The following is a 22,006-nucleotide window of genomic DNA, read 5'->3' as shown; positions in this document are numbered from 1 at the left end:
ATGGTTTGTCTTTATCTGACTTCAACTCATTCTGTTATTGTTCCCTTAAAACGTGGCGCCACCTCCTGTCAGACACATGCAATTACACGCACACCAGTATGGAACCCCAGAGTGGTCAAAGATAAGAAATCATTCTTAATTTATTCATTCATTCATAGTGTGTAGCATTTATTTTCTGGCTGATTGATATTTTAAAGTTACTAATTATTAGTATTTTTTTTTTACATGAAATTAGTCCAAAATGTTACTTGTGCTTGTGTCTATACAGGAAATGGATAAAATAAAATAAATAAAAAAGGCACAGTGTAAAATTTTACAGAATTTTAAACATAAATAATCAGCACAAAGCCAAATGACAGCGCGGATCAAAATTGTTCAAAGTCTAAAAACATTCAATTTGACAATAAAAATCAAATTTATTAAAAAAAATCCCTTAAAGCTTAACACACATGTAAAATGTCTGCAGCCATGGTTCCACTGGGAGCACGACCTAAGGCCTTTTTCATTGGTTCATTAACATTCTCAGAGTCCTATTTATAAAGTCCATGGGATATATATTCCAGCAGAATGTTGTTCTTTTTTTCTAAAGTCTTTCAGATATTACATTATTCACTGACAATATTTTGTAAACATTCACAAAGAAAACAAAAACTACTATAAAATCACAGCTCTGAAAAATGCACACTACAATGCATTTTTGTCATTTAATAAATCATGTTTCCCTCTTTTCAGCTCTCAGAAGAATCATGGAACTGCGCGTGTAAAAACAGTCACTGCAAAATCAGAAATGATGCAAATATCACAACAGTGGAAGTAAAAAAAGAGGTGAAATGCTTCTCTCTCCGTGCAAGGCACCTACAACTGAATACTGTCCAGTGATCAGTCTCTGTTTTTTCATCTTTGTGGATTGATAACACCTCCACAACGCCACCAGAAAAAACAGGAACAACACACAACTAGTGCATTGTAAAGTCCTTTTGTTTAGCAATAATATAAATTCAGTGTATTTCTCTGAAAAAAAAACCTGGAAGTTAATGTTTAATAACAGAGAGGTCATGGAAGTCTACTGCATTCCACACCGTGCTGTATTTCACTTTACTCTTGGGGTGTCGGATCGCTGCAGGTTTAATGAAGTCAAAATACAGACCTCAGACAGTTTGTGAAAGGAGAAGTTGATCCCACGATTCTTTCTAGTGCAAGAATTTAAAATAAGTGATATTCCTGATTGTTTTTACTTGTGCATAAATTCTCAGTGATCATACTTAAAAATAACAACGACTGCTTTAAAGAGCTACAGAGATTTTAGAGAAGGACTGACGCTCCTTTTCTGGTGTTTGTTCACTTAATAAATAGCACATATTCAGCCCCACTTTATCATCTGTAACAACTGTAGTTATATTTTTAACAACAGAATAATCACTGGTGATATATATTCACTGTTTCATATGAGTTTTATTCAGAGGCGATTGCTCTAAGACTGCAGGGGTAGCTCAGCTTCCACTAAAATGTCTAAAAATAAGTGATCATATATATACTGTTGTGTGTACATGTCACTGAATAAATATGCACTACATATACAAATACATTTTTGATTGACAGTGAAATGAGCGAATCAGTGATCCTTTGGTGTAAAGCGCCGTGGGAGCAGTACATTTTCATTCTGTTCTGAGTTGAACCGGAGACTTTCTTTGTTAAAAATGACTAGCGACAAATAGAGCTTCTATTTCTGGTGGGTTTTTTGTAGCTGCTTGTGTTTGGAGACTGACTTCTATCACTCTTTCTGACTTCTATCGCAGTTTCTGTCCAGCGGGTGCTGCTGAGCCCCTCCACCATCACAAAGCACTCACAGGCGGACACACTTCACATGGGCCAAGGCCGTTTAAGCAGCCTAGCTCTGCTGGCCATTGAGAGGACACTAGTCAAGTCCCTGGAAAAGACGCCTTGTTGGTACGACAGGGTCACAGAGCATTTTCTTAAAAAGGAACGGAGGGTAGAATTTACGTATAAATAAACCCACACATTTTATGATGTAGGCTGAAATTCAGCTTCCCCTCCTTGAAAGACCAGCATCCGCCACTGGTTTTGTTCCATTATCACTGCGCAAATACATCCTAACAGTAGTAGCAGCACATTTTGTCTTATGTAATTACACATGGTGGCAGTGTACAGTCAGCCAAAATCTTGGTGGAAAATCAGCGGATGTCTCTGTTGTAATCACACGTGATTCCAATTCCAATTCACCTTCTGTAAACGTGATTACATCACCAGTTATTAAAATGTTATTACTGTGGTTGTTAATGCTTTCTTAGTGTGTAACAGTGTTTTTAAAGTCACCAGATGAAATGGGGCTGGGTTTTTGTTTTGAAGAATAGTGTTTTCACTTATTCTCTGCAAAGCTACAAAAAAGTTTGATTCTCTTTTAGAGTCCGTCCATCCCTCCATCCACGCGTCTCTCCGTCAACTCTGGATCACAGCAGCCAGTACAGTGCGGAGATGAAGAGTAGGATACACCAGCAGCACTGAACACATCTGGAGCCTAAATACAGAAAATACACCTGGTGAATATCATACCCACTCAATAGTGTTGAAATAATAATAAATAATACAAAGCTAAAAGGAGTAAATGTTTAACGGTTATGTAAAGGTAAGTTTTTGTACCATTTTCACTATTATTCTCACGTTCACTGTCGCTGGACCGTGCACCTGGATTGGACAGTGAAAATAAACAACCAAAAGACAGATCCTTTAAAAACATGCAAGAACATCTAAAAAAGCTGCAGAGAACAGCGCCCCCTGTGGACAGCTGGTTCAGAAAGGTCATGTTAATGCAGAACATCAGTAAGAACAGCTTGTGATTGGGAGAGTTTATGATACAAAGGAAGTTATCATTAACTCAGAAAACGTACCTGACTAAAAACACTAAACGACCAAGTCCAGATCAATCAATCACCGAGTGCTTCTCAACCCTGGTCCTGGGGAGGCCTTTGCCCTGTGTGTTGTAGTTGTTTTTCCTTGCTCCACCACACACCAGGATTGAGAACCACTACATTAACCATTTCATAATGTTATGACTCTTACCATGACATGAGGTGTGTGAGTATTTTAAGAGCCGTGTTAGAGAGACGCAGATTCAGAGCTCCCAGTAAAGACTGAACTATACTTCAGCGTTGACTCCACGCTGCTGGGAGCGTTAATTCTTCTGCATTGGTCTGTCGATCTGCAGTTAAACCTCCACACCACTAGGGGCTGAACCTCAAACATTTTCCTCTACCCTCTGATGTATAGTGTAGTGGTGTAATAAAATTACTTTTATACTTTTTTGAAGTGCACCATTTAGGGAGTAGGGCACTGTTTGGGACGGAGCAGAGTTTACATGAGGTGCCTGGAAAGAAACAAATACAGAGCGGTACGTTTTACCCACTTCGTGTTTTTTCTTTTAGAGACCTCTGTATTTTTCCTTTGTTCAACATTTTCATTCGTCCCTGACCTCCACACCACGTCTGAGGAAATCTATCGCTGTGATGTGGCACGTACTTACATTTCTAGAGTGGTGTGCCTTGGTTTGACACTGAACTAGAAACTGGGCTTTAATTGGGTAATGTAGCAGGTACTGGAGAAACTGGACTCAAGAGCAGAGACACACGAACAACCGCTCTGAACGTAAAAAAAGCCCAGGAAGAAGGAAACGAGAGAGATATCAGGGGAAAGTAGTAAACAGTCAGAAGAATAGAAGGAGGAAAAAGAAACTATTTATTTATTTATACCTAAAATGGTAAAAAGGAAAATACTGAATCCCAAGGAGGGAAACCAGAGAAACCCTCAGAGGTAAACACAAAGGGAAAGCTGTGGTGGAGATCTAGAAGATGAAGAGAAATGGAGACCCAGGAGAAAACTCGAGGGGCTGTACCATATTACCAGCCAGGCTTGTGTTTCACTCTGAAAAGAGAAACCCAAGACTGAGCGCTACAGTGAAGGCTGGTTTCCCATAAATAGGAGTGGCCCAGGTGGAACTAATTGCCTCAAATTAAGGAATTGTGTCTCTATGTTTCCCTCTAGTGGCTGGAGTTGGCTTAGCAGACAGCCTTAGCCCTGCCCCAGACCTCTTACAAATGGGGCTTTAGAGATAATGAAGAGGCAAAAACTCCAAAGAATCAATGGGAGGAGCCAAGACTGAAGGAAGAATGAGAGTATGGCAGTGACAGTTCTACATAGCACTCCTAAAACTAAAGGTGCTACAAAGAACCTCTTTTGGTTCCATAAGGAACTTTTATTGCTAATAACTTTTAAATTGAAAAATTCATTAATTTTTTTACTCATTCATTGTCTGTAGCCCTTATCCAGTGCAGGGCGGCAGAGGGTCCAGAGCCTACCTGGAATCACTGGGTGCAAGGCGGGAACACACCCTGGAGGGGCGGCAGTCCTTCACAGGGCGACATTCACTCACACACTCACACTCTTTAACAAACGTGGTTCTTATAGAACCAATGGTGGTTGTTCCATGTAATTCCTCAAATAACCTTTTGAAGCACCTTTATATTTAAGAGTGAAGAATAGAAATGAGTTCCTGATTGGACAGAGGTGTAGAGATTAACAGAGTGTTTCCCGAGCTGTAAGCAACGTCTATTACAGTTGTCTATAGCAGTAGTGTTATCACACGCTGTGTTTGCACGTGTCCCACGCTCACGTCTCTCGCAGTTAGAACACAGTGTAAAAATAAGGATAAAGTCCATGAAAAACTGTGACTACAGTTAGGACTCTTATCTAGACTTTTATGACTGTGTGTCAGTGGAAGTGCAGAACGTGACATTTTCAGGAGAGAACTGATGTATCTGCTGACCCTTGGCATGGATGGTGAACGTAGTCTCCATTCCGGCGTGGATGTGGTCCGTAACGTGGCAGTGCAGGAGCCATGTTCCCGGTGTTCCGGCCACCAGCTCCACTGTCTGAAACGTCCCCGGGAAAAGGTCAAATACATCAGCCCTGTGAGAATAATCAGTCTGAGAGAGAGAGAAGAAAAAGGGATTGAGTGAGAGCAAAATACCGATGAGAGAGAGGTGGAAACATGGACAGGAAAGAGAGAAAAATGGGGGGAAAGAGTAAGAGAGTGCATGGGGAGAGAGGGAGAGTGGAGGAAGTCAGAGAGAAAGGTAGATAAGGAAGAGAGGTGGGAAAGGGAGAGTGAGAGAGAGATCAGGAGACAGAAATGAGAGAGGGAGGGTAGAGGAGAACATAGGGAGGTAGAGAGAAAAATGAGAGTAGGGAAAGAAACAAGAGAGAAAGAAAGTGAAGAGAGAGGGAGAGAGCAGGAGGAGGATGAGTGGTGAGACACATTTCTCTGTGTGTAGTAGTGTGTATTATTGTGAGTGATTGTGTACCTTGTAGATGAAGCTCTGCGCATGAAAGTGAACTGTGTGCATGTCTCTCTCGTTCCCCAGTCCGATCAGATACCACTCTGTTCGGTCTCCTGACTTCATCTCCAGTCCGTGCAGGTTACCGTACAGCTTTCCGTTAATGGCTGAGCAGACCACGAAAATAAGACACGGTATAATAGCTGATCAATGAACATCTGCGTTCCTTCACTGTGAATGTGTTCATCTGTGACTGAGCTGCTGGGGATGGGCCTGAATACAGTAATACTTAAAGAATATTTTGAAAATCAAATAATAAATTAGGATGTCCACCAGAGGGCACTGTAAAGCATACTCTATTTATAGAGACTGCACTATTTTGCCTTAAAATTACTAGTTCAATATCACTGTGGTGCTTCAGTGAGCTGTAACAGGGAGTTTAGGGCCTCTGTTATTGCTACTCTGGGCTCAGCACTGCAAAAACTGCACTATGTACCTTTAGGAGGAGGGTGGTTTCAGGACAATGCTGTAAAAGTTAATTACACTCTGCATATGTAGGGGGAGCCCATGAGCAAAAATACCAAACTTTACAATACAAGGTCAGTGTCATACATTCATTTCCTGTTGAATTCATTATTTTTATGGACACACAAACACACACACACACATCTCACCATGCATCAGGTTGTTCTCCATAAAATTGTCATTATGCTTGTGGAACGTGCTGGGATCTGTGTGGAGGTAGGTTCTGATGTTCTCGTCCAGGAACCAGGACTCATTCTCATCAAACATCATGAAGAGCAGAGCGAACTCCCTGTTCACATCTTTCCTCCTCCCACTGCTGTCCAGGGTCCCTTTAGCGCACACAACTAAAGGCCCAACTAGACCACTCGCCAAGTCCTGGTACACACACACAGAACACACAAGTATTCAGTGCAGAACACACACACACTCACACACATGCACACACGCACACACACCATAGAGCATATGAACACACACCATAGAGCACCCACACACAGCACAGAATATAAATACACACACACACGCACACACACACCCCACAGATATACGAGGGTTTCTCCAATGGTGATGACGCACAGCAAATGCATGTCAGAAAACTCCTACCTTAATAAAGTTCACAGAAGAGTAGTACGCGTATGTGATGCATTTGGACTCATTTTGACCAGGACCAGCACTGATCTTCCAGTTATATCTCATAACTTTACCTACAATAAACACACAAATATAAGCACACACACACACATATACATTTAGAAACAAATGGATAAAAATGTTTAAAAATGGAATATTTCTTTAATGTCACATCTATTTTTTTTTGAGGTGTGTGAAAGCAAGATTATTTTTTACAGATGGACATACACTATAATTATTTATTTGCTTAATAAATATAGGGATCAAGTGCAAAAGTTATAGTCTGTTATCTTTATTATTTTTTCCTGAGTTTTTTATTGTCAATTATTTTTCAGCGTTATTTTTTCCACCATCAGTGAGGATGGGGGCGGACACTGAAGTCCCAGAGGAGAACACCAACAGCCCATAGCTCATCAGATCACATCGGCTGACAGACACCTTTCCTATATAAAACTGTGAGTAGAGAGGGAGTAGTAGGCAAGATCATCTAATCCACCCTTAGAGCTGGGGTTCTGAACCTGTGCCGGTCTGAGGGGGCGTGAGTTTAAGAGATTTTTAAACTTCAAACACAGATAAATATAATACTGTTGTGTTTCTGGGTTTTGGCCCTTACCAATTCATTTTTCACCCACTAGACTCTGGCCAATAGCGCCGCGGCTACAGACTTCATTTGGAATGGCTGTTAAGATGAGTAGCTGCAGTGGAAAATGATAAACAACCCCTGTCGTCGACTGGCTTAACAGATTGTGAAAAAATGTGGAGGTGCTTGTTTCCAGAACTGCTGTGGCTGAGTTCCGCACCAGTGCCAGGGCCAGAGATAAACAGATTGTCAGGAAAGAGTCATGGTTTATTCACTCTTTACAGTGGTTTCAGATCAGAGTGAAATATTACACACATATGGAACCAATTCCAAGTTCTGTCGTGTAAGGCCCTGCTGAGCTTGTGAACATGTTGCTCTGACCACAGCTCAGAAAACACACAGCATCTTCCTGCTTTCATTCCCCATCTCAAAACGAAAACGTATGCCGACTCATCTGGTTCTCGAGCGATAGCACTTTATTTGAGGCTCTATGCTCTTTTTGCAGTTTCTTTATCTCTAAGCGTCTACAGACACTGTCACGGTTAACACAGAAGAACCTACTATTCTTTGGTTCCAGCTGGGAACTAAATTTTCTGGTTTAGGAACCAATTCATGATGGTGGAAATGTGCCAATTGGTTCCAAATTAGGTTTACAAACGGGAACCGAACTGGTTCCATGTGGGTGGATAATGGAAGAGTTTTGCTGTGGGTTAGTGATGTGTGACAGCAGTAACAGTGGCATGCAGAGTTTTGTAAACGGAACAGAAACTACACTAGATTTTTCAAGTGTGTTCATTTTAACCGGGGAGAGGAGGTAAAAAAACGAAGGCATTACTTAACCCCTTCGCTACTCGGAAGCCCCCAGTTCAGGCATGTTTTATTGTGTTTAAATAATTCCAATAATTAAAACTTCAAAAATAAACAGAAGCCGTGCACTGTGTCAATAATATGGATGAACACAGAGGACGCCTTTCGGGACTGAAGTTTGTCCACACTGTGGGTCCCTTTCAAACACTAATGTGAAAGATTAAAGATTTAATCAGTCAAATCCCATGAGACTGTGACTATTCTGTCTGTGGTTTACCTTGAGACACAGGTGTCTGGTGAGTTTTGTCGGTTTTTACTCCGTGAGCGTGAACTGAAAAAGATCCGTTGGCTTTGTTCTTAAACACAATCTGAACCAAATCTCCAACCTCCATTTTCAGGATGGGACCTAAACAATCAATCAATCAATTTAACAATCAGTGAATCGATCAATCAATGACATGTAGATATAGATATACAAAGAGCTGACCTACATTAGTCTAAACATGATGGCAGCAAGTTAATACACATTAGCAAATCTAGGGCCAATATATGGCCCACTTTTCCTGCTACAGCTGCTCTTTTCCGCTTCCTATTTTTTCCTTATAAATATGTACGTGAATCGGATCTTGCTACAGGTGAGGAACAGCTTAAAAACAGCTGTAATGTTCTGCAGAAGCTTTGGAAGTTTTTGTCTAGTTCAGCCAGAGGCTGGAGGAGGAATTGCTGGAATGTAGTGTGTGAGGATACAGCTCAGCTGCCTTTCTCATCACTACTTATCCAACTTTCTGGAGCTGCACATTACCCCCTCAGTGGAAGGAAGACCAGGTGACTGTTGACATTGTTAGAATAATTTGTTTCACCCAGTGCAGGAGGTGTTACTGGGATGTAATTTTCCTCATCCTGCTCTCTATGAAGCCCAGGCATGAGATCCTGCTTATCTCTGCTGATAAAGGAGAACCAGTCTAAACTGTAACTGTTACTGCAAGTGCCTTCTCAGTTTTTAGAACTGACTACTCTCTGGTGTTCCTTGTTTCAGTTATTGTGTAATTAAAGGTGACATTCACGCTCTCCATGTGCTGCTCTGCAGTTGGTTTGCGCTGGAAACTGCTCTAATGTGTTTACGAAGCCCCAGCGTCTGTAAATGGGTAAAAAAACAAAGTGTCTGGGTCCGGTGCTAGGCTTTCTCTATCTCTGCTCACGGCAGAGAAACGCCATCTGGAGGTTTTTAGACAACGGAGAGACTCCAAACGCTGAAAAGCACCAACCGAGATGAGGATGTTGCTCTATTCCTGCTCCATAGGGGGGTAACACTGACTTATTTTAGCTGTTTCTGATCACTTAAGGTTTAAAACTTTATGTTTTGAAGACGGCTAACTGCATTAGCGAAAGTGCTACAAAATGAAACACCTCGAGTTACAAATTAGTTTCTGTAGGAATTCAAACAGTGAATAAAAGTTACAGACAAGTGACTTTTTTTATCTACTATTCTGTCGAGATCAAATACATTTGGATATAATCTGTGTTTCGTTTGTAAAATTTTTGTTATTGTCTTTTTACTTGTTATAATAATATCCCACACACTTGCATCCTGCCTCATCAGCTTCTCTTTATTAAACCCAAATAGAGAAATAGAGGAGTGTGTTTTTCCCCTCATTCTCACACGGAGGTTCACTGGAGATTTCTGGCAATCTTTATGAAGAGGCTTCTTGGGAATTGCAGTTTTGAAAAAAGTACAAGTCACAAATAATTGAACTGAACTGAAAAATCAGTCTGAATTTATGTGAGATGTGAGTACCTAGGATGCCTAAATGCTCTTCTTCAGGACCCCGGAGCTTCTTGGTTGTGAAGGTGTCATCTGTGTACTGCTGGAAAACCACTTTCTTATATTCAGGACCAATAAGGGTGTCTGATCTCTTGAGATAAACACTTCCAGGGCTGAGAGAGAGACAGAGAGACAGAGAGAGAGAGAGAGAGAGAGAGAGAGAGAGAGAGAAAGGAAGAGAGAGAGAGAGAGAGAGAGAGACAGAGAAAGAGAGACAGAGAGACAGAGAGAGATAAACATATAAATCCAGTATTTAACAGCTGTAGTTCTTATTCTGTAAGTGTGGGAATTTGAATTTCGATTTATATTTACAGCATGTGGGAGGTAATATTATCCAGATACAGTTTTAATCCTGTCACAGATGTGATCTAGTGTCTGAATTTTTCCTAAGGGGCTCTCTTGTTGCTTGCCCAAGTGGGGTCTCGAACCCCAGGCTGCCACAATAGGGCACTAATCTACACCCCTCTAACAATTTAAGTGTCGTTGTTAGTTTATAAACGCGACCCCAAAATGGATAAGTGGAAAAGATGATGATGATGATGATGATGATGTTTGTTTATAAACTACTCAATGGTTCAGGAGCGTAATCATACTCCGATCTAAACACATTATCCTGCCTTTATTTATAAAATGCACCTTTGGAAATAATCTATCTGTACACTGACCTGGACTCCAGTGTTGTATTGTGTTTTTCCAGCTCCCACGTCCGGTTTGGTGCATAATTCCATACCACCTCCTCTGCAGCAATGTAGTAAACCCTGTTAGGCTTCGGGGTGGTGTCTTTTTCAATTTGAGAGCGCTGTTTTACTGTGTAGAACTGCTTCATTCCTCCACGATGGTGATCAGTCGTACGGCAGCTCAGCTCAAAAGAACCTGGAGGGAAGAAAAGGACAGATTAGCGATGAAGACCTACAATGAAAGACGCTTGTTTCTCGTGCCCTGCTCCTCACCGTGATTGTCAGGAGTCATGGAGATGGTGACGCTGGTGTGAGGGAAGAGGCTGAGCGTGTCTCGCGTGGTTCCGTCACGTTTAAACGTGTTTCCCTCAAAATAAACGCCGTGCATGTCCACCTCGGTGCCAAGGCCCAGAGTGTGCCACACAACATGGTCTCCCTCAAACATGTCCAGGGCAGGAAGGTTTCCGTACATGAAGCCATTCACGGCTGAGAGACCACACACAAACACACACAGGGGGGTAGTAAACATACAAACACTAACAAATACGCAGTTTATGAAGATGGAAGTAGTAATAATTAATACTTAATATTCATATTGATCTGTTAAGAGCAGTAACAGTGCGTACAGTGCATTTTATTGCTCTCCTGAAAGGCTGGGTCTGCAAAGTCTGTCTCACCACTCCCAAAAGCTTGGGAGTTCTTGTACAGGAACCAGCTTTCATTCTCATCCATGACTGAGAATAGCAGGAAAAACTCCTTCTGGACCTCTGAGGCTAAATGCTACAAACAAACAAACAAACACACACACACACACACAGTAGTTGAAAGACAACAGAATACAAGGTTAATGTTGTCTGCTGCTTTGTTAATCTCTAACTTGCCTGTCTTATAGCGAATGTGAAGTTACTGAGCGGTGCTCCTACCCGAGCTGGAACTCAAGCTGTATTCACCTGTGCTGGGCAGGTTCCTGAAGTGCTCATTTCTGATGTTTATAAAGATCTACACAACTACATAAACCGAGCAGACTGTATCAGTGAGTGTGGAGAGGGGTGGGGAGTGGTTTACCTGACGGCCACTCTCATCCAGAACTCCTTTCCTGCACACCTGTAATGGTCCCACGAGCCCAGAGTTTGTGTCCTTAGCTGGGTCAGTACCAGAGAAATACAGGTATGATAAACAGGGAGGATCATTCGGGGACGGTCCTTCTCTCACAGTCCAGCGATAGACAAACGTTTCACCAGGAGCCACACTGGAGCCAGGCTTCTCAGAACCTGAACAGACCCAAACACTGTCCTTTATAAGAGTCACTGACCAGAGAACTCTGAACTACTAAAGACCTACAAGATCTGTGCCGTTCAAAAAGCAATTTGATTTTTCATTTTTTGTGAGTTGAAATTTATAATCTTAAATAATAATAATAATAATTAACTTAATAGTATACAAATTGACAGATTGCTACTTTAATTACTCACTGAAACAACTATTAAGCATAAGTTATTAGTTTCTCAAAAGATAAAGGTAGGAATAAAAGTGTGTGTGTGTGTGTGTGTGTGTGTGTGTGTGTGTCTCACCATCCTGATATACGGATCCTTCATAACGTTTGTCATAGTGTAGTCCATGAGGCTGGAGACTGAAGTTAGTTTGTTCTAAGTCAAATACTAAGTTCTTAAAAGTTATTACAAGAACATCTCCAGTTTCAGCCCTTATAACTGGACCTGTGGAAGACACACACACACACACACACACACACACACAGAGAGAGAGAGAGAGAGAGAGAGAGTTAACACACACCCCATATATATGCTTTTCCCCCAGTTCCGGTCGCTGTGGTGAATGTTGCCGGGTGTTTCCAAGTTCTAAAAAGTTACCCCCTTTATTTATTTAATTCAATATTTTGTTGTTTAATTCAATGTTTATGTTCTTCTTAAATTTTAAATTGCAACCCAGGCTTTGACAATACAAATGTAACTAATTTGTCATGTCATTAAAGCACCTTGAATTGAATTGAATTGAATTGAGAGAGAGAGAAAGAAAAAGAGAGAGAGTGAGGGAGAGAGTGTGTGAGAGAGAGAGAGAGAGAGAGAGAGAGAGTGAGAGTGTGTGTGAGAGAGAGAGAAAGAGAAAGAGAGTGTGTGAGAGAGAGTGAGAGAGAGAAAGAGAGAGTGAGAGAGTGTGAGAGAGTGTGTGAGAGAGAGTGAGGGAGAGTGTGTGAGAGAGAGAGAGAGAGTGAGAGTGTGTGTGAGAGAGAGAGAAAGAGAAAGAGAGTGTGTGAGAGAGTGAGAGAGAGAAAGAGAGTGTGAGAGAGTGTGTGAGAGAGAGAGTGAGGGAGAGTGTGTGAGAGAGAGAGAGAGAGTGAGAGTGTGTGTGAGAGAGAGAGAAAGAGAAAGAGAGTGTGTGAGAGAGAGTGAGAGAGAGAAAGAGAGAGTGAGAGAGTGTGTGAGAGAGAGAGTGAGGGAGAGTGTGTGTGAGAGAGAGAGAAAGAGAAAAAGAGTGTGTGAGAGAGAGTGAGAGAGTGTGTGAGAGAGAGAGTGTGTGTGTGTGTGAGAGAGAGAGAGAGAGAGAGAAAGAGAGAGAGAGAGAGAGTGTGGGAGAGAGAGGAAAATAACTGAAATAACTCTGATAAACCCATGGTTTGGTAATTAATTTCACACATTTAAATGAACCTTACCCAGAATCCCAAGGTGCTGTTCTGATCCATTTCGTGGGATCTTCTGGTTAAACGAACTGTCGGTGTACGCAACATATCGGGCTTTATAGTACTTGCCCCCAAGTTTTCCCTGATTCGTAGTGAAGAATTCCTCAGAGTCACTGCAGAGAGAAACTTTAATTTACACAGTGTTTGAAAAAAAGTCCGATTTAGTTGTGAATAAATTTAAACAGTGAACAGAGATAAATTCCTCTCGTGCAGATGATGATGATGATGATTTTATTTCCGTCTGAATCAGTCATGTTAATAACATGTAAATTACAGTCAGAATTACCTACTACAGCTCTGAATCAAACTCAGCGCTTCCTTTAGTTTTTAATCCCATGCAGAAAAACACCTGTGTTTTAAACCAAACTCATCACCACTCTTTTGAGTTTAGACCTGTCCAGATATAAACATGTGTTTTTGTAACAGATCAAACAGAGCTGTTCTGGTGATATTAGTCCTGCTTGGACACACAAATCAAATTCTGGAGCCTGTGCAGGATTATTTACCTGTCTGCTGCAGTTAGAACTTTCCCTGTAAACACATCCTTTCCTGACGGAGCATAGTCCCAGAGCTGTCCTTCTGCTGCAATAAAGTAGTGCCTCTCACGTCCAGGGCTTTCTGTTGCTGCAGCTTTACTCCCACAAAGAGATACCTCATAGAAGGCCTGCATTCCTGCTGCTCACGAGTTTCACGAGTTTCAGAGAGAGGAGAGAAAAAGAATGACAGAGGATTACATATTCACAACAAATGGAATGGGACGACAAATCCCACCAATCCTGACCCAGTAAATCCGCATAAACACACAACACATTCCTCTGAAAGAGACGGCGTGTAATAATTATAACCCGTTAAATGGTAGATGATACACAAAATACCTTGCATGTGATCGTTGATCTGACAGCTGAGCAACCACTTCCCCAGGGTTTTAGGAACCATCTCTGCCGTGACAAAGCTGGCCGGAAACAGACTGAGCACATCAGTGCGATGACCGCGGTCCAGCAGAGTGTGGCCATGGAAGTGTGCGGTGTGGATGTCGATCTCATTTCCAATTCCAAAGAGATGCCACGACACTCTGTTTCCCAAACACACGGACAGAGTGGGGAGGTTCCCGTAAACAAATCCGTTTATCGCTGATAGAGGAGAGAGAAACAAACAAGAACTCACATTAAAATTAAGTGATGTATAAAGCACACAGCCTAAATCAGTTTGTCAGATGTAAGTCAGTCAAGGTGTACGCTGGCGACGGTAATAAAGACACTATGTAGAAAGAGGCAGAAGGGTAACAGTAAAATAATATTGTAATAGTCCATTTGTAGAATCAGACTGAAGGATAAGGCTCATTACAGGTGTTTATTACAAACACTGAGCCCAAATCTGAAGAATCCCTAAAACAAACAAACTAAGAAATATTGTTAGTTCCACAGCGGCCAATACACAATGAAAGGCGTGTGTGTGTGTGTGTGTGTATATGTATCATAACTTATTATAAACCTATAGATATCTCTAATAATAATCAGTGAATTTCTTTAAATAACCCAAACAGGAGCTTACAGTGCATGAGGTTGGACTCTTCAAAGTTCTCGTCCTCGTCCTCGCTCTGTTTGTCACACTCAGGGCAGAATCTCTCTATGTTTTCATCGATGTACCAGCTTAAGTTCTCATCCACCACGCTAAACATAAGAAAAAACTCCTGATCCACTTCAGAATGCTTCTGTCCTGAACTGTCCAGAGCTCCTGAGACAGAGAGAGAGAGAGAGAGAGAGAGAGAGAGAGAGGGAGAGAGAGAGAGAGACAGAGAGAGAGAGAGAGACAGACAGAAGGAGAGAGACAGAGAGAGGAAAGAGGAAGAGATAGAGAGAAAGAGAGAGACAGAGAGAGGAAAGAGAGACAGAGAGAGAGAGAGACAGAGAGAAAGAGAGGGGGAGAGAGACACACAGACAGAGAGAGAGAGAACCTAATGAATATTAGTGTACAACACAGGGTAAAGAAGGTGGTATCACCTTTTTCATAAAGCCTTCATAAGGACCTTCTTAATCTTCAATGAAATTCAGTGTAAACAGATTTATTCAGAGTCATTTTAGAGCGTTTCTATTGGTTCATTCGTCATGAAATGTTCACAGTGTGAGGGAATGCAGCAGTGTTCAAATGATGGAGTAAACTAAACACCCACAAACACAGAGACACATGCTTTTAATTGGAGCGCGTCATGTATGTTTATGTGGATGTATATGTGTAAATAAGTGTGTGTGTGTGTGTGTGTTTAGTATTGGCTCTTGTAGTGGTATATCTGGCAGTGTGTGGGTGAACGTGAATGTGTGTGTAGTGAGCAGAGAACAAGTATGGGTGAGTTTCAGGGAGCAGATTACAATGTTGGTAGGTCAGGAGAACATTGAAAAGCCCAGTTGTGATGCCTCTACTTGTGTGTGTCTGTGTGTGTGTGTGTGTGTGTGTGTGTGTGTGTGTGTGACTGAATGAGAGAACAAGAGCGAGAGAGAAAGAGAGTGTGTGCATTACCCTTTTTGCAGGTCAGCAGAACCCCTATTAGCCCCGTTGCGATATCTTTAGGAGCATCTACGTGTGAGTGGTAGATCCAGGTGAGACATCCCGAGTCAGACTCCATTGGGGCAAACTCCGGTGTTACTTTCCACCTGTATGTGTACATTTCACCTGGACGCACAGCATCATCCTTCTTCTGTTTACCAGATGTACCGTCTGGATAAAGGGCACCTGGGGTACATGGTGTGGTTAGTATTTCTTTGAAGCTGCACTGTAATTAAGCTATGTTTGGGGTTTGTATATAAAGAACAAACAGAATAAATGCAAATAAACTCTTGTGTGTGTGTGTGAGAGTACATGTGCAATCGCATCTGTGAGGCCCCATAAAGCTTGGAGTGAGATTTAGAGTTTAGAACTTTCATAGAGATGCTGTGTATTTGAAAAAGAGGCCAAAATAAAAGGGGATGAACAGCTGATGGGATTTTTAAATCAGCAGGAGTTATCCCCAGAGTCCAGATCAAACACTAAAACACCACGTACTGAACTCCAAACTAACCCTGGGTCTAATTACAGCATATTCCGTTGTTTATTATTTATATATAATATTAATTTCTCTCTGTAATGACCTGCATTCAGTGGCTCTTCCCGTGTAGTCCCTGTACGGTGTTAATCACTGACATAAGTGTTTGAAATCTGAATTTTCCAACCATTGTCTGTAACCCTTATCCAGTTCAGGGTCGCGGTGGGTCCAGAGCCTACCTGGAATCATTGGGTGCAAGGCAGGAATACACCCTGGAGGGGGCGCCAGTCCTTCACAGTGCAACACACACACACTCACACCTACTGTCACTTATGAGTCGCCAATCCACCTACCAACATGTGTTTTTTGGTCTGTGGGAGGAAACCGGGGCTCTGAATTTTTATAGTTCAATTATATTCATATGCTGTTCATCTTATATAAATATATATATAACGGCATAAATCATGAATGTAAGTTTTAACAATGCTTTTTTGTGTGTTTTGAACTTGTGAGTTGGTGCTACATTCAATAAATCCATAAATTAAAACCTTAAAAATTCAGATCTCAAAAATAAATTCTAGGCCAGAGGTTGTTCTTCAAAGAGAAAGTAAACTTCCACAGTCACAGACCTGTTACTATAAACATCAGACTACATAAACACCAGCTACAACACTGAAGAGGACGCTGCTTTGTGTAAAACATGAGCAAACCATGAACTCTCTGCTGCTGCGGCTTTAATAATCCAGAGATTCTGCCCTCTTTTGGTGTAAAGTTAAACAGAAAAGCTGAAACAGAAAGCCAGTAACAGATGTTTCAGCTGGTGTTGGTGTGGGTTACAGGGACAGATGAGCTGACTTTCAGTTCTGTAAAGTACCAGAAAACGAAAGAGTCATGGATCACAGAAATGCCTCCACACACAAAAGATTGTGATAAATGATCTCAACATTTTCAACACGTTTCCGCAGCCGAAGGGAGGAGAGGATGGGTGTCAGATTGCTCTTTGATTGGTGGATGTAAGAAGAGGGCACTGTGATTGGTTAATGTACTGTTTTTTTTTTGAGAAGCCAGGATGGTTGACCTCTGACCTCTGACCTAGATTTGTATTTTTGAGATCTAAATTCATGAATCTGAACTTGAAAAAAATTATAAACACAAAAGTGCATTGTTAAAATTATAATTTATGAATTGCGCCACTATATTTTTAAAGTTAATCAAACGCTACATGAATATAATTCAACTATAAAGACTCAGAGGTCAGTTCTTTAGCTCCATATCCCCCGCAGCTCACTGTGTTTGACTGGATGAATAAAATCAGTAAAGAATTTAATTTACAGAGAGACAAGGTGAGAAAAGCACATCAGCAACGTCTTTCAAACTCAGTAACATCTCTTCTACCTTCCGAGTCCTTCTCGTAGAACACTCCGTGTGGATGGAGGGAATACGGTCGAGATGCAAAGTTCTTCAAATGCACCACGATGTCATCCCCAACTTCTGCCCGGATCACGGGTCCAAGAAATCCCAGCCAATCCGGCTTCGGCATTTCGACGGAAAAACTTTGGTCTGTGTACTGTCGATACACCGCTTTTTTATAAACACTGCCGATGCTTCCAGGACCTTGCAACAGATATAAGGCTGCATTCCTTAGAAAAGAGGAAACAAGAAAGACGAAGGGAAATGAGAAGAGGTTGAGCATGTTGTTGTACCTTTGAAAATCAGACACACCCTGACTTTTTTGGTACTTTCCGAAATTAGTTCACAGCACTACACACAGCCTGTATGTCACATGAACCTTGTGAAGTGGTGGTTATACGTATCTTATTAACGTAAAGATATTATAATTTATTATAATTTGCTTATAATTTGCTTATCTTACAACAGGAAGGATGATATCAGCTGACAATGTGGGTGTGGGTGTGTGACAGAGAGAGAGAGAGAGAGAGAGAGAGAGAGAGAAAGAGAGAGAGAGAGAGGTTGAGGAAGACCTTAAGACTAGAGCTAGAAAAACACAGGCACAAATAAAATATAATTTAAAATTCAGAACATAGTGTTGATTTCATGCAAAATGCTTATCATAGCCTCTTATTAAAGATGAAAATATAGAGGAAAATAATATCCAATCCAACTGTCTCCTGTGAAGTTAAATGATTGGCTTTTTGAGTTTTTGTCAACAATGTTACTAGCTCTGAACTGCCTCACGCTGCTCTGAGCTACAGGAGAGATCTCAGAGGCTGTAAGAGAGAGAGAGAGAGAGAGAGAGAGAGAGAGAGAGAGAGAGAGATCTCTGTCCCAAAGTCCACACATTACAAAGCTCAAGATCTTGCAGTTTTCCCTTCGTCGTATCTACAGTACCAGGAAAACCGCACTGCACTCTGGGATATAGAGCTCTGCAGGTGTAATGAGGTAAAAGTGTGATAGCACCTTTGAAAAATGGGACACCGTCTTAAACGCATATTTGAGTACACAAAAGTACAAACATATAAATGTGCAGTTTGCTAGTACAGACCAGGCCTGTAAAGGCTGAAGTGGGGAGGTGAACTCAGATGTTTTTTGGGATGGGGTTCAGGGCGCTGTATGAAGCCACACCCCCTGGTGGAGAGATCAATACAAGAACAGGGGTGGCGATGGGAGCGAGTTTGTCCGATATGGTAATGATATACAGGGCTGTGGGTGTGGTCTTACTCCCAAAATCATGTTATTACATAACTTCATTTAGCTGAGAAATCTGTAAAGTGCTGTGCACTGGACAGTGCTTGAAAAGCCATAGTGTTTACTCAGGGAGGTATATAGACGCCCACCCAATATCAGGAATTTAGTAGTGAAGTCTGATCTCCTTTTCTTGACCACAGACGTGGGTTCAGAACATTTCAGTTGGTAATTATAAAGTTGGAAATGGCCCAGTGTCCAAGTGTTTAGTATAAAGACATTAGCTTGTGTAGTATCCACGCGTGATTTATATTCTAGATGTGCCTGCGGTTTCCTGAGTGTCCGTATGATGAGGATAGCTCTTAAGATAAGCACTAATGATCACAAAAGTGCTATTAGAAATCCTCATCACAGCATTCCAGTTACAGTACATTTCACAGAAAGTGAACCACAATGTAGCCACTTTGCAAAACTATATCTGGGTAACTCACTACTCACAGAAGAGGTGTGGACACTAAGAGGGAAAGTACTGCAGACTTTGTTGTTCTGAATTTATGAGACACTTTTAAAAGAGGTTTAATTCGATATAGGCACGGTGGCGCTGCATGCTGTGGGTTTCCTCCGGGTGACTGTCTGTGAGGAGTGTGGTGTGTTCTCCCTGTGTCTGCGTGGGTTTCCTCCGGGTGACTGTCTGTGAGGAGTGTGGTGTGTTCTCCCTGTGTCTGCGTGGGTTTCCTCCGGGTGACTGTCTGTGAGGAGTGCGGTGTGTTCTCATTGTGAGTGCGTGGGTTTCCTCCAGGTGACTGTCTGTGAGGAGTGTGGTGTGTTCTCTCTGTGTCTGTGTGGGTTTCCTCCGGGTGACTGTGAGGAGTGTGGTGTGTTCTCTCTGTGTCTGTGTGGGTTTCCTCTGGGTGACTGTCTGTGAGGAGTGTGGTGTGTTCTCATTGTGAGTGCGTGGGTTTCCTCCAGGTGCTCCGGTTTCCTCCCACTCTCCAAAAACAAACTTTGGTAGGTGGATTGGAGACTAAAAAGTGTCTGTAGGTGTGAGTGAATGTGTAAGTGTGTGTTGCCCTGTGAAGGACTGGTGCCCCCTCCAGGGTGTGTTCCTGCATTGAGCCTAACATAATATTGTGTATTTTTATTAATAATAATAATTCATTCATTGCCAGTTCAGTGTGGTGGTGGGTCCGGAGCCTACCCAGGTGGGAACACACCCTGGGCGACACACACTCCCACATTCACTCACACCAACGTGTGTTGAAACCAGAGCACACGGAGGAAACCCACATGGACACAGGGAGAACACACCACACTCCTCACAGACACAGACCATGCCGCCCTAATGCTATTATTATTTTTAACCAAGAACAGACACCTAAAGTCACAAATATGTCATACTGTTCATTCAAAAGCAAAAATGCAGTTCGACCAAAATAGCTGTTTGTTTTTAGGATTGTAAGAGAAGAAATATTCTCTATCAGATCCAGCATTAAACAACATTGAGCAGGTGTTTGCTGATAAGCTAATGTTCACTTTTCTTGCGACCTGCGTATATTTCACATTTAGGGAGTGAATGTAGTTTAAGTTACTCACTCGTCTTCGCTGATATTGAGCCCATTGAGCTGATTCTTTCCAGACGGCGCATAGTCCCAGTCCTCTTCCCGAATTCCGATGTTATATTCCCGAATAGCGCATTCACCAAGTCCAAGAATTAGAATTAAAAAACACAAACACAAACGGTAAACGGGCTGTGTCATTGTCGAGCAGGCGAGGAAATGAACCGGTAAAATCCCTATCAGAGCCGCTGAGAGACTCCGAATCATTCACCAACCCGAAACCGAGGCAGTTATTCTGGCTCTGAATACCAACGCCAGAAGATTACGCAGTCACCATTAACGATTTAGATAAGCAGATATCAAATTAAAAACACACACACACAAACATACTGCTACAACGGAGACAAATCGAAAGTGAGTGAGTGAGAGAGACGGAGGGAGGGGAAGTACGTTTGCTCCTTTTTAATCTCCGGTTTACTCCCTTTTACCTCAGAACAGAAAGTGCCGGGAGGTGACAGCAGAAAAGGGACACAGAAATTAACAGCTGTCCCAAGTTTCTGACCACGACTTCGACCAGTTTTAATGATGACAGATTTCAGTGCGCACCCTGATATTAGAGTGAGAGGTGTGGTTATAAAACAGGAATAAAACTTTCGCCAGAGAAATCTCCTCACAGGAGAAACGGAGCACAGGGACACTGCTGTTCGCTGTTGAACTGCGCATGCGCAACCCCCAATCTGATAGAGTGTGTCCCCCCCCCCCCCGACAATGAATTTATTACTTCTTGTATCACATTACTGTGTATACAACTGTAAACATACACCGCCCGCTTTGTTTGAACGGCATGTGTCCCACTGCGTTTGTGAAGTTTGTCATGGTTGTTTAAACAGAAGAATTACCTCAACACACTCGGGTTATTCCAGTTGTTTAAAACTCTAAAAGACAGACAGGAAATGCTGATGGTTCTGTTTGTGTTTAAAGTTACTCAGTCTTGAAATTAAAGCTCCTTTCTGCTTTGGAAAGCAGTCTCTGCGGTTACATGTTCTTATTCATGCTGCATTCACATAGTGAACAACTAGTCCCTGCAGCAGGCCTTCACCTGTGGTCCAGTGTGTCATGACAGATCAATAACACATGTCTAGAGAATGTAAAGTTTCATGCCATAAGATGATTATCAATATTAATGAATACCTTAATTAAAAAGTAGCAGTGTTACTGATATTTAAGCCAGTGGTGATTATGTTGTTTCTTTACTAGTGAAGTGGAGCTGAAGATAGAAATGAAACCATTCAGTTGCTGTTAGTGCTGTGACCTACTTCTAAAATGGATCTCTCTCTCTCTCTCTCTCTCTCTCTCTCTCTCTCTCTCTCTCTCTCTCTCTCTCTCTCTCTCTCTCTCTCTCTCTCTCTGAGTAGTTTAGATTCAAGTACTGAAACATTTTCTGTTCTAAATGTCAGTTGTGCCTGTGTGTCATTCTCTCTCTCTCTCTCTGTGTGTGTGAATATTGTTGTTTAATATTGTTCACATCAAAGATAATTGTTGGCCCCAAAGTCTTAAATGTGTCTCAGATCATCTGGTTGTGTTGAATTTCAACATAAAAACTGTAATATTTCCGAGGTATAAACCTGTAAATCTATAAATAATTAGATAACCTATTGGCATTTGAGTAGATTAAGCATTTACAATTCTAAGTAGTTATATACAGCA

The 22,006-nt window shown here is 41.8% G+C and overlaps 1 protein-coding gene across 2 annotated transcripts; it reads right to left on the bottom strand.

Moving 5' to 3' along the window:
- Positions 1-165: 165 nt before the first annotated feature.
- Positions 166-20,765, bottom strand: LOC136675426 (ferroxidase HEPHL1-like). Of its 2 annotated transcripts, XM_066651971.1 has the most exons (20): positions 20,337-20,765; positions 17,496-17,740; positions 15,599-15,811; positions 14,636-14,818; positions 13,960-14,214; positions 13,591-13,759; positions 13,058-13,197; positions 11,961-12,104; positions 11,455-11,660; positions 11,016-11,169; positions 10,663-10,875; positions 10,378-10,585; positions 9,686-9,825; positions 8,168-8,296; positions 6,477-6,577; positions 6,023-6,248; positions 5,376-5,515; positions 4,838-4,997; positions 2,659-2,703; positions 166-2,536 (listed from the first exon to the last, which is right to left on the bottom strand). In XM_066651971.1, the coding sequence occupies exons 1-20, from the start codon at positions 20,564-20,566 to the stop codon at positions 2,469-2,471; spliced, it is 3,369 nt and encodes a 1,122-aa protein (XP_066508068.1). In that variant the 5' UTR covers positions 20,567-20,765; the 3' UTR covers positions 166-2,468. The 2 variants fall into 2 exon arrangements, with proteins under 2 accessions (XP_066508068.1, XP_066508069.1); XM_066651972.1 differs by lacking the exon at positions 2,659-2,703.
- Between the last annotated feature and the right edge of the window lie 1,241 nt (positions 20,766-22,006).

Source organism: Hoplias malabaricus, chromosome X1, assembly GCF_029633855.1.
Source record: "Hoplias malabaricus isolate fHopMal1 chromosome X1, fHopMal1.hap1, whole genome shotgun sequence".
Lineage (NCBI taxonomy): Eukaryota > Metazoa > Chordata > Actinopteri > Characiformes > Erythrinidae > Hoplias > Hoplias malabaricus.
Note: the sequence above shows the minus strand (reverse complement) of the source record. Positions and strands in the feature narration are given on the sequence as shown.

Excerpts from the sequence above, each read along its gene's own strand:
- LOC136675426 (XM_066651971.1), bottom strand. The coding sequence starts at position 20,566 with ATGATTCGGAGTCTCTCAGCGGCTCTGATAGGGATTTTACCGGTTCAT. Across the intron at positions 17,741-20,336 it reads CTCAATATCAGCGAAGACGA|GAATGCAGCCTTATATCTGT; the intron begins GTGAGTAACTTA and ends CTCTTTTCTAAG. Across the intron at positions 6,578-8,167 it reads CCAGACACCTGTGTCTCAAG|GTAAAGTTATGAGATATAAC; the intron begins GTAAACCACAGA and ends TGTTTATTGTAG.